The sequence below is a fragment of the Aethalodelphis obliquidens genome, unplaced genomic scaffold (genome assembly GCF_003676395.1).
Source record: "Aethalodelphis obliquidens isolate GAN/ISIS:26980383/991018 unplaced genomic scaffold, ASM367639v1 scaffold56, whole genome shotgun sequence".
NCBI lineage: Eukaryota > Metazoa > Chordata > Mammalia > Artiodactyla > Delphinidae > Aethalodelphis > Aethalodelphis obliquidens.
The window spans coordinates 9,898,076-9,910,595 of record NW_020838000.1 but is presented as its reverse complement, the minus strand read 5'-3'; the positions used below and the strand labels follow the sequence as shown (position 1 = coordinate 9,910,595).

At 40.8% G+C, this 12,520-nt stretch overlaps 1 protein-coding gene across 2 annotated transcripts in view; it reads left to right on the top strand.

The window, feature by feature from the left end:
• OXNAD1 (oxidoreductase NAD binding domain containing 1) overlaps nt 1–12,520 on the top strand; it is a 55,456-nt gene that overhangs the window by 8,335 nt on the left and 34,601 nt on the right. Inside the window, exons 2-4 of one of the 2 annotated variants that reach the window (XM_027086564.1) lie at nt 1,821–1,975; nt 3,774–3,891; nt 4,203–4,266. In XM_027086564.1, coding sequence (XP_026942365.1) covers nt 3,782–3,891; nt 4,203–4,266 — 174 coding nt within the window. In that variant the 5' untranslated portion in view covers nt 1,821–1,975; nt 3,774–3,781. The remainder of the gene's footprint in view (nt 1–1,820; nt 1,976–3,773; nt 3,892–4,202; nt 4,267–12,520) is intronic. The other variant, XM_027086563.1, reaches the window with a different exon arrangement.

Here is a 12,520-nt window from a genome sequence, read left to right as displayed (position 1 = left end):
GGGGGGGGGGGGGGGGGGGGGGGGGGGGGGGGGGGGGGGGGGGGGGTTGGGGACCCGTGCTCTAGGAGACAGATCCAAAAAGATATAGCTGCAATTTATGTCAAAGAGTGTCCTGCTTATGTTTTCCTTTAGGAGTTTTGTGGTACCTGGTCTTATAGTTAGGTCTTTAATCCATTTTGAATTTATTTTTGTGCATGGTATTAGAGACGTTCTAATTTCGTTCTTTTACATATAGCTGTCCAGTTTTACCAGCACCACTTATTGAAGAGACTCTCTTTTCTCCATTGTATATTCCTGCCTCCTTTGTCAGAGGTTAATTGAGCATAGGTGTGTGTGTTTATTTCTGGGCTTTCTATCCTGTTCCGTTGATCTACATGTTTGTTTTTGTGCCAGTACCATACTGTTTTGATGACCATAGCTTTGTAGTATAGTCTGAAGTCAGGGAGCCTGATTCCTCCAGCTCCGTTTTTCTTTCTCAGGATTGCTTTGGCTACTCAGGGCCTTTTGTATTTCCATACAGATTTTAAAATTTTTTGTTCTAGTTCTGTGAAAAATCTCATTGGTAATTTGATAAGGATTGCATTGAATTTGTAGATAGCCTTGGGTAATATAGTCATTTTGACAATATTGATTTTTCCAATCCAAGAGCATGGTGTATCTTTCCATCTGTTTGTGTCATCTTTGATTTCTTTCATCAGCATCTTATAGTTTTCGGAGTACAGGTCTTTTATCTCCTTAGGTAGGTTTATTGCTAGGTATTTTTTTTTTTTGATGTGATGGTAAATGGGATTTTTTCCTTAATTTCTCTTTCTGATCTTTTGTTGCTAGTGTATAGAAATGCAACAAATTTCTGGGTATAATTTTGTATCCTGCAACTTTACCAAATTCATTGATGAGCTCTAGTAGTTTTTTGGTAGCATCTTCAGGATTTTATATGTATAGTGTCATAATTATCTGTTGCTTGTAGTTCACTGTTTAAATGGATGTATGTTTTATTTAGCATTTATGATACTTTTCTCTGTTTTAGAAATAACTTTGGTGAGGTAAGGTCTATGAGGATACAAACATTGATGGAATATTCTTTTTTGTATGTTTTTGAAAATTACTTAATATATGTTAATTTTCCATAGTTAATTAATACTTACATTGAATATATAAAACCACTGGACATATTTCAAAATATGGGTAGTTTTTTTTTCTTTAAATACCTATTGCTTTGGAAGGCACTTTGAACACAATTTGATGAAATACCCTTCTTTTTACCAGTAGGTGGCGCTCTTGGTCATGGTTACTATTGTTACAAAACAAGATTTTAGAATTTTAAAGAGAACAGCTTTTAAAAATTAACATTTCTTTGTTTTCCAGTTCAGTTGAGCAGTAGACCGTTCAGACAGCATAATCACTAAAATATGTGTCTTAGATGAGGACAACTTATTGTAGCAGTAGTTGTCCAAAACATTGAGCAGAACAGGGTGTCCGTATGTACCTACATATCGGTTAAATTTTATCAGGGAAGTTGACCCCAAGTGACATGTAACTGTATCATTCCAGCCATTGAGCTGGTTGTTCATGGGGTGGATACCCTAAGCAGCAGAAGTTACAGACTGACGGTCAAGGAAGGTGAAAGAGAGAAGCAGCAAGACAGTCAGACAAGAAAAGTGGAAACAGGAGGAGGAATGAATGGAAAGGGGGTCTTTGAGAGTCGGCTTGCTCTGCGGTGATTCTTGCTGATTACAATGAGCCTTTCCTTTTGCCACTAAGAGACAGTGCTTTTTAATTTTCCCCAACATCGTTCTTATATGTTGTCTCTGCCATTGCAGGAACTTTGTGAGAATTTCAGTATATGGAAACACTGTCTGTGTTCCAACTGGTGTGTATTCCAAAGGTCTCTGTAAATGCAGGACCAGAATATTGCATGTCAGTCAGTCAGCCAGCCTTACTCTTAATGACTCCTGAACTCTCATGGATTTCTAAAGTAAGTTTTGCCTTCTTTCTTTCAATGATTTATGTACCATTTTTGGTTTACTACATTCAAAGGAGAAAAACTACGTATAATAGTCTTACATGAGGTGAAAGAGGCCTTATACTTACTTCATTTACTAGAGAGAAAAGTAGCGAGTAGCATGTTTATCCACAGTGATGCTGCATGGCAAGAAATAGATCTTTTATCTTGTCTAAAGACTAGTTATGAAACAGTGGATTTTTGATATGATTTGATTATAACTGAATAAATTACATATGACTGATATCACTGCTCAATTTACTTACTTTTATTTATTTCTTGTGTCGTCTTTTAAATGTAGGCTCCCTAAGGTCTTTGTTTTGTTCATGTTTGTATCCCCAGGACCTGCCATGTGATGGGCTTTAATAAATATTTGTCAAATGAAGGGCTAAATTAATGAATGTGGAGTAGGAATGCAGCACACCTCACTTGAATATTTTTCTAACACTGTATTTGTTACAATTAATTTATGTAGTACCTTCCAAAGAGCTCAGGAAATAGTGTTCACATACATTTTCATTTATTCTCAAGCCAGCTGAGATAGGGAAGGACAGATATATATGGCAATATAACGTGTTAAAAGTGGCCATGTTAGGCAAAGAAATAGTTAAAAATTGGCAGAGGAAAACAGAGTGATAGGAAGCAAAAAGAATGTATCATTTGACTTCCAATCAGTGCTTTCCCTGATAGGCCAGTAGTTTTTAGAATTTGAAATGTTGGAGAATCTTTCTGGCTTTTTTTTTTTTTAACTTGTTATTGAAGTGTAACATATAAACAGACGTACATAAACCCTAAGAGGACTGCTTCATTGAACTTTTAAGACTTGATTTTTTTTTTCAGAGCAGTTTTAGGTTCACAGCAAAACTGAGGGCTAGTAGAGGGATTCCCCATACACCCCCTGCTTACACACGTGCATCGCCTCCCCCAGCATCCACATCCCCCACCAGAGTGGGACAGTTGTTATAAGTGATGAACCTGCACTGATACATCATAATCACCCCAAGTCTAACACCACGGCTCACTCTTGGTGTTGTATGTTCTGTGGATTTGGACATATGTTTAATGACTTTTGTCATTATGGTACCATGCAGAGTATTTTTACTGCCCCCAAACTTCTCTGTGATTTGATGAACTTTTTTCAAAATGAAAATACCCATCAGCATTCATATTAAGAAAAGACATTGTCATTGGCACCTCACCAGGAGTAATTACTAACTTGATTTCTAACTGCATAGATTCGTTTTTTCTGTTTTTGTACTCTGTGTGACTGACTTCTTTGAGTCTGGCTTCTTTCATTCTTTTCATTTACTGTGATATTTGTGATACCTATGTTACTGCATGTAGTTGGAGTTTGTTTATTCTCATTGCTGTGAACCTCAGAAAATTTGTCCCTTTCACTTTAACAAGAAATATTAAAGACTTATGCGGTGCTCTGGGCAGAATATAATTATTAGGCAGTTATAAAATCTACTGTCCTCTTCTGTAATAGCAGAAGATTAGTCCCATGAGTTTGGTCAGAGATTTTGGAAACTAATAGAGAACAGAAATATTTGAACACCATAATTACATACGTATGTGCTGTGGAGATCAGTTGAATCAGTTGTATGTAGTAGCAGAAATTTTGTCAGGGTGAAGTTAATTGTTTTGCTGTTAGATCAGCTCATAATGTCAGCAACAAAAATCCAAACTCTTCTTCACTGGCCCCTAAGATAGTCTGATATTTCCCTACTTTTCCTTAAAATATTTTAACTTTCAGTTTGTTGTTTCCCAGGAAGCACCATGGCTGTCGTGATTCCTGCGTTGCTGCGAGGCTTTGTGGGGGCCATCTGCGCTCAGGCTGCTTCGAGTAGACTGACACCCAGCGCTTTGCGCCACCTTACTCTAAGCAGGTGAGTTGTCACCTTCAGTGTCATTTGAGGTTGATTTTCAAAAAGACCTGACCTGCTGATGATCATGGGAGGCATATTGTAACATCTTGCTTACACGTGCATGCTGTCAGTGGATCATTAAGCTTTCGTTAGATGTGCAGATTTTCATGGGCCGCTTTCTGGGATCCATGATGTTATATTGTATTGTGGATAGTCATGCTGTTGCTTTCCAGCTACAGGTATGACAGGTATTGGATAGTCACGATAATTACTAGTGTAATTAATTTTCAGGAGGATAATACTTAATAACCTAATTTTACTTTCTATTAAAGCGTAATGAAATCCAAAAGGAAAACTGATCACTTGGAGAGAACTGCAGATGTCGTTCGCCGGGAGGTTTGTATCTTGGGCCAGGGCAGGTTCTCCTCGCTGGCAGGTGGCACGCAGTTAGGACTGGCTTACTGAGAGGGCATTACATGAGCTTGATCCCTGTGAAGACAGTCAGGGCAAGTTTGTTATTTTTCTCTTCAGAACTTTTCTGAACAGGGCATATGACAACTGATTTGAAAAGATGACAGCAAAATACTCAAATTGTTCCCTTTAAACTTGGAATGGATGGATTTTTTCTTTTTAAATAAATAAATTTATTTATTTATTCATTCATTTTTGGCTGTGTTGGGTCTTTGTTGCAGCACGCGGGCTTTCTCTAGTCGTGGTGAGTGGGGGCTACACTTTGTTGCGGTGCGTGGGCTTCTCATTGCGGTGGCTTCTCTTGTTGTGGAGCACAGGCTCTAGGCACGTGGGCTTCAGTAGTTGTGGCACGTGGGCTCAGTAGTTGTGGCTCGTGGGCTCTAGAGCGCAGGCTCAGTAGTTGTGGCGCACAGGCTTAGTTGCTCCGTGGCACGTGGGATCTTCCTGGACCAGGGATCGAACCCATGTCCCTGAATTGGCAGGCAGATTCTTAACCACTGCACCACCAGTGAAGTCCTGATGGATTTGTTTTTGATGAAGGAAGTATAGCAGCAATGGAGGGAACTATCCTCACAGGCATAAGGTTTAAGGTTTAAGGTTATATTTTAGGGATAGAACTTCTTTTAGAGCCTACATTTTACGAGTAGCTTGCTTTTTCTTTCTTTCTTTCTTTTTTTTTTTTTTGGCACCATGTCTCAAAGTCCTTGTTCTTATCCCTACTTTAGAACAACTTCCTATTTCATCAAAAGGGAGAAAGCACTAACATCTGAGAAAGGAAGGTGGACGAGCTCCTGTTACCCCTTCCCATGTGCAGATGTTTTCCTCCATATTCAGACCATAGAAGGGCTAATCCACCAACCCAAAGGGGTGTCGAGGGCTGGGAAATAAAGGATCCTCACCCTTTATCTCTGTGAGTAACCCCATTTTCTTTTAAAAGTGTCAGTTGGATATTTGATTTTGCTTTTGAATGATTCTTCACGTATTTGAAAATACTTAGCTTAGTTTTGTAAGTGTATTTAAACTAACAGTTAGAAAACTATTTCATATAAGGAAGGATTATACACTTCTATAAACATGGTCAGAAATTGCATTGTCGCAGTAGTTTAATTTTTAGTGTTAATAATAGAATATACTTTAATGTAAAAGAGTATTATTTAGGCCCCACCCTCAAGCTTATTCTACTTTCAGAAAATTGCTTTGGGGCCAAGAGTGGTGTGTTTGTGGATTCAGCTTTAAGCCAATGTGTTTTTGAGGAGTTTATGTAAAGTAGTTCAGCATAATAGATTTATGGCTGTGTGGGAAAATATGCTTTTCCCGCTGATGATAAATCTGAAAACGCTTTTTTTTGGTTTGTTCAACACGCAAAAATGCTGACTCTGTAAAAGTGAGATTTGTTAGAATTTTTTTTTTTAAAGTGAAACCTTGCCAGCTTTGAAGAAAAAGCAGTTTATTTAACAGGTTTGGACTGTACTCTCTTCTGTTGTATTTTGAGGCAGGTAGAATTACGAGTTGGGTTTGGCAAACTTTTCATAAGGAGCCAGATAGTATGTTAGGCTTCCAGGGCCACCCTGTCTCAGTTACAACTACAAAACTCTGCCTTTGTAGTGTGAAGATAGCCCTAGGCAACATGTAAACAGATTGTTGTGGCTGTGTTCCAACAAGACGGCATTCACCAGAACACTCAGATTTGGCCTGTGGGTCGATTGTAATTTGCCAATTCCTGAATTCAAATTTTACAGGACAGAATTTCTGAGACTTCTGAGGGGTTATTTTGAGCCAAGTTTAAGAAAACTGCACAGAAAGTTAATGGAAACTCCAGTAGTGTGATTGAGCAGTTGAGAGTTGTAATGCCTGGAAGTCAGAGAATTACAGGGTAAGTCCAGTCATGGTATCAGCTAGGTGGGAGATTTTCCAGTTGCACCTCCCCTCCTTCTCTGTTTCTCATTTCTGCTCCTCTACCACACAGAATGAGAGTGGGGTGCTGGGGGGTGGAGCTGGATAAGCCAGGTGGTGCCTGGAACCACGTCCTTAGTGGTGTAAGGTCATCAGGGGCTCACCTGCATCCCTCCAGAGTGCAGGTCCTAGCCATGGAACAGGCGCTCAGCTTGGACTTCTGGAAATGACCAGCACCTCTGGTCAGGCCAGACCACTTTCTCCTCTCTTGTCTGCAGACCCTGCCTTCCCTTTGTACGGCTAGCATACCGCACAAAACTCCCCATGCGTCATTTGCCCTTCAGTTCCAGCCTGTGAGGCAGCCTAAGGATAGCTTGGCATCTCCATGTTACAGCAGAGGCAGCAGAGCCTGGGGCCAGAGGGAAGCTCCAGGTCTCTGATTCCTAGGCCAAAGGACCCTGCTGCTTCCTGGAGTGGGTCCAGAATGGAGCTCTCACCCACCCGGAAGTGTCCTTTCTTTACTAGGCCTGGGGTTCCCTCTGGAGAATTTACTGAATGACCATATTATGATGTTAATATCTCTTACTTGGGGCTGTAACTGTAAGCTGTCTGGAGTCCTGCTGATGAGGGAAACTGAGCTCTGAACTGAATGACATTTGACTGTGATGCTGTGGCTAGGACTTACAAAACTATGTTGAATAAAAGTGGCAAGAGTGGGGCTTCCCTGGTGGCGCAGTGGTTGAGAGTCTGCCTGCCGATGCGGGGGACACGAGTTCGTGCCCCGGTCTGGGAAGATCCCACATGGCGCAGAGCGGCTGGGCCCGTGAGCCATGGCCGCTGAGCCTGCGCATCCGGAGCCTGTGCTCTGCAACGGGAGAGGCCGCAGCAGTGAGAGGCCCGCGTACCGCAAAAAAAAAAGTGGCAAGAGTGGACATCCTTGTCTTGTTCCTGATCTTGGAGGAAATGCTTTTAGTTTTTCACTGTTGAGTACGTTTGCTGTGGGTTTGTCGTATATGGCCTTTATTATGTTGAGGTAGATTCCCTCTATGCCCACTTTCTGGAGAGTTTTTTATCATAAATAGATGTTGAATTTTATCAAAAGCTTTTTCTGCATCTAATGAGATGATCATATTGTTTTTATTCTTCAGTTTGTTAATATGGTGTATCACACTGATTAATGTGCCTATATTGAAGAATCCTTGCATCCCTGGGATAAATCCCACTTGGTCATGGTTTATGATCCTTTTAATATATTGTTGGATTTGGTTTGCTAATATTTTGTTGAGGATTTCTGCATCTCTATTCATCAGTGATATTGACCTGTAATTTTCTTTTTTTGTGGTATCTTTGTCTGGTTTTGGTAGCAGAGTGATGGTGGCTTCATAGAATGAGTTTGGAAGTGTTTCTTCCTCTGCAGTTTGTTTGGAATAGTTTCAGAAGGATAGGTGTTAACTCTTCCCTATTTTAATTTAATTTAATTTTTTTATTGGCGTATAATTGCTTTACAATGTTGTGTTGGTTTCTGCTGTACAGTGAAGTGAATCAGATATATGTATACATATATCCCCTCCCTCTTGGACCTCTTCTCTAAATATCTGATAGAATTCGCCTGTGAAGCCATCTGGTCCTGGACTTTTGTGTTCTGGAGTTTTTAAATCATAGATTCAATTTCAGTACTTGTAATTGATCTGTTCATATTTTCTGTTTCTGGTTCAGTCTTGGGAGATTGTACCTTTTTAAGAATTTGTCCATTTCTTCTAGGTTGTCCATTTTATTGGCATGTAGTTGCTTGTAGTAGTCTCATGTGATCCTTTGTATTTCTGTGGTGTCTGTTGTAAATTCTCCTTTTTTGTTTCAAAGTTTGATTTGGGCCCTCTCCCTTTTTTTCTTGATGTGTCTTGCTAAAGGTTTATGAATTTTGTTTATCTTTTCAAAGAAGCAGCTTTTAATTTCATTGATCTTTTCTGTTTTCTTAGTCTCTATTTCATTTATTTCTGCTCTGCTCTTTATGATTTCTTTCCTTCTTGGTGTTTTGTTCTTTCTCTAGTTGCTTTAGGTGTAAGGTTAGGTTGTTTGAGACTTTTCTTGTTTCCTGAGGGAAGCTTGTATTGCTATAAACTTCCCTTTCAGAATGGCTTTTGCTATGTCCCACAGGTTTTGGATCATCATGTTTTTGTTTTCATTTGTGTTTAGGTATTTTTTTATTTCCTCTTTGATTTCTTCAGTGATCTGTTGGTTGTTTAGTAGCATATTGTTTAGCCTCCACATGTTTATGTTTTTTGCAGTTTTTTCTTGTTGATTTCTAATCCCATAGCATTGTGGTTGGAAAAGATACTTGACATGATTTCAGTTTTCTTAAATTTACTGAGGCTTGCTTTGTGGCCCAGCATGTGATCTGTCCTGGAGAATGTTCCATATGCGCTTGAAAAGAATGTGTATTCTGCTGCTTTCAGATGGAATGCTCTGTAGATATCAATTAAGTCCGTCTGGTCTAATGTGTCATTTAAGGCCTGTGTTCCCTTATTGATTTTCTGTCTGGTTGATCTGTCCATTGATGTAAGTGGGGTGTTAAAGTCTCCCACTATTATTATGTGACTGTCAGTTTCTTTTATTTCTGTTAACATTTGCCTTATATATTGAGGTGCTCGTGTGTTGGGTGCATATATATTTACAATTGTTATATCTTCTTCTTGGATTGATCCCTTGATCATTATGTAGTATATTTCTTTGTCTCTTGTAACAGTCTTTATTTAAAAGTCTATTTTGTCTGATATGAATATTGCTACTCCAGCTTTCTTTTGATTTCCATTCGCATGGAATACCTTTCTCCATCCCCTCACTTTCAGTCTGTATGTGTCTCTAGATCTGAAGTGGGTCTCTTGTAGACAGCATATATATGGGCCTTGTTTCTGTATCCATTCAGCCAGTCTGTGTCTTTTGATTGGAGCATTTAATCTGTTTACTTTTAAGGTAATTATCCATATGTATGTTCTTATTGCCATTTTATTAATTTTGGATTTGTTTTATTAGGCCTTTTTTCTTCCTTTCCTCTTTTGTTCTCTTCTCGTGTGATTGATTATCTTTCGTGTTGTTTTTGGATTCCTTTTTCTTTTTCATGTATATATCTATTACAGATTTTTCGTTTGTGGTTACCATAAGGTTTTGATATAGCAGTCTGTATATATACATGATTGTTTTAAATTGCTGGTCTCTTAATTTCAAATGCATTTCATATATCCTGCCCTTGTACTCTCCTCCTCATGATAACTGGTTTTGATACCATATTTGTGTGTGGATGATTTCCTACTCTTACTATATGTTTGCCTTTACCAGTGAGCTTTCCTCTTTCATAATTTTCTTGTTTCTAGTTGTGGCCTTTTCTTTTCCACTTAGAGAAATTCCTGCAGTATTTGTTATAAAGCTGGTTTGGTGGTGCTGAATTCTTTTAGCTTTGCTTGTTTGTAAACTTTTGATTTCTCCATCAGATCTGATGAAAGCCTTGCTGGGCAGCGTATTCTTGATTGTAGGTTTTTCCCTTTCATCACTTTAAATATATTACATCACTCCCTTCTGGCCTGCGGCATTTCTGCTGAAAGATCAGCTGATAGTCTTATGGGGATTCCCTTGTATCTTATTTGTTGCTTTTCCCTTATTGCTTTTAATATTTTCTCTTTGTCTTTAATTTTTGCCAGTTTGATTACTGTGTGTCTAGGTACGTTCCTCCTTGGGATTAATACTTTTTTAATTGTACTAGTGTACTTCTTTTAGAAGCCTATGCCTTATCCTACAAATGCCTTATGTGTATTGTTGCCTGTTGTTTACAAAGCCCTCGATTAGACAATAAGTTGTTATTTGATTCTCACAGCCACCCTGGTGCTTATCCCCATTGCACAGGTGAGGAAAGTAAGGTTTCAGAGATTTAGATAGGATGACCCTGCTTTCTGTTTGCCTGGGGTAGTCCTGGCTTATAACTCTTCCTCTGGTATAATTGTCAGTAGCACCCCCTTTTCACCTTCACAAGGGCCCTGTTTTGGGTGATAAATTACATTGTTGGCCTAAGTTTAAAGGACTTGTTCAAGTAAATGGAGAACTCAGCCCTTGAACTCAGATCTTTGTTATCAAGTTGGTCTTTCTTTCTAATATAGCAGAGGATCGTGACACTTGATTTAGACAAAGTTCAATTGAGCAACAAAATGGGAGGTAAATTTCACACAGCCATTTCTCTGTTCCAGATCAAAACTTCACTTAGTATTACTGGGCATAACAAACGTGGGAGTTACTACTGACACAATAAAACCAAATGACTGGGCTTCTGAGTCAGAGACATTTGGGGATCCTGTAAGTCCCATTGCTGGTTATTGAGTGCCGAGAATCTGCTTGACTTTGGGTTTTGCTGAGGCTTGGATTTGAGTGGAATAGGCTGCTTAGTTGGAGAGCTGGATCGTGTTCTGAGTTTAACTCTTAACACTTCTCTGCTAGTCATCACCTGTACATTTGGGAAAGGTTGTGTGCTGGAGCGGCCTTCTTCAAGTTGGGAGGTGGGGGGGCATTTTTTTAATATGGACTGTTTCCCAGCAGTTGGACAGCTAATTTGCTTTGACTGATGGTCAGAGAACCTTTTAGAGATTATCCAGATTGAGATGAACAGTACTTGGCATTCACGGCACTGTCAGCTCTGACAGAGCAGAGAGTGGTGGGGAGACCTCAGGCACCTAGAGGCTGCTGGGGGCTTGTGGGGGGGTGGGCCCCAGTCTCTTGGAGAATCTCCCAGGGGGGTGCAGTCTGATGGCCCTGGCAGCTGGCCTCCAGCTCCTCAGGTACCCAGCACCCTGCTGTGAGTGGAGGCCTACGAAGAGGGAAGCCACTGTAGCCACAGAACCTGGCATAGTGCTGACATGACATAGGCACTCAGTACCTGTTTCACTGAGTAGAATAAACAAGTGTTACTCCCACTGTGGACAAAGAATGTCGCCTGCCCATTTCAGTAAACAAAGGATATTGGGGCCATCAAGCCATCAGCCACTGTAGCCACCATCCCCCATGGTGCACACTGAGGGGATTCAGGATGGAGAAAAGCAGGATACTGGCCCTAGATAGCCAAGGTGCATATCAAAGGAATGATTTCAGTAAGCTCAGACTCTTGCATCTTCCCATACGTAGAGAAGCACTAAATTCATTAACTCGAGATGTCTGTTTTTTCTTTAATTAGCAGTAATCTTTTTTTTTTTTTTTTGCGGTATGCGGGCCTCCCACTGTTGTGGCCTCTCCTGTCGTGGAGCATGGGCTCCGGACGCGCAGGCCTAGCGGCCGTGGCTCACGGGCCCAGCCACTCCGCGGCATGTGGGATCCTCCCGGACCGGGGCACGAACCCGTGTGCCCTGCATCGGCAGGCGGACTCTCAACCACTGCGCCACCAGGGAAGCCCTAGCAGTAATCTTTTGATGGTCGATTACCTGGGTTTTTGCAGAAACTCCTATATATCCTGGCTCCTCCCTTACCTATTTGGACCAGTATCTCAGAGCTATCTGAGAGGCTGTATCCTAGACTTAAGTCTGCAGTAAGTCCACAGAATAAAGTATAATTCTCAACTTTTAGGTTGTGTATCTTTTTTCACTCGACACCTCTTCTGTGGCTGATTACCTGTACTGCCTTGGAGAGTCCCTTTGTAAAGTAGGGACAGTGATGATATGCAGATAAGGCCTGTGAAAATGAGAACTTCCCTCACCTGGTACTTCTTAACTAGACCCAGAACTTAACTTGTTAGTGTCTAAAATATATAGTGTCATTGCTTTTCACGGACACCCTTTTTTTCAACAAATTAAGTAATCTAAGAGGTGGCTCTTTTCCATTTTTCCCTTAGGGGATCCAATCAAATGAAACAGACATGCATTGAGTGCCTGCTATAACCTAGCCCCATTCCAGGTGTGGGGAATACAGCAGTGCATGAGGCAGGTAAAGCCCCTGAGGTATGTGGGGCTGGTAAACCAGAAATGTCAGATGTGATAAACACTGTGAAGGAAATAAAACAGGGTAATGGGGTCATGGGTGTTGGGAGCGTTATTTCCTATTGGTTTGTAACGTTTGGGCTGAGACTCGAATAAGGAGGAAAGCCAGCCAGCCTAGTGCACAGCATTCCTGGCAGAGGGACTGGAGAGTGCGGAGACTTTGAGGCAGGAACGAGCACCGCGTGTTCAGAGAAGGTGATAGATGAGAGGTAGGAGGGCCCAGGTCATGGAAACTGTGTACGGCCCCGGGCGTCCCCGGGAGTCCCGACCAGCAGGACAAA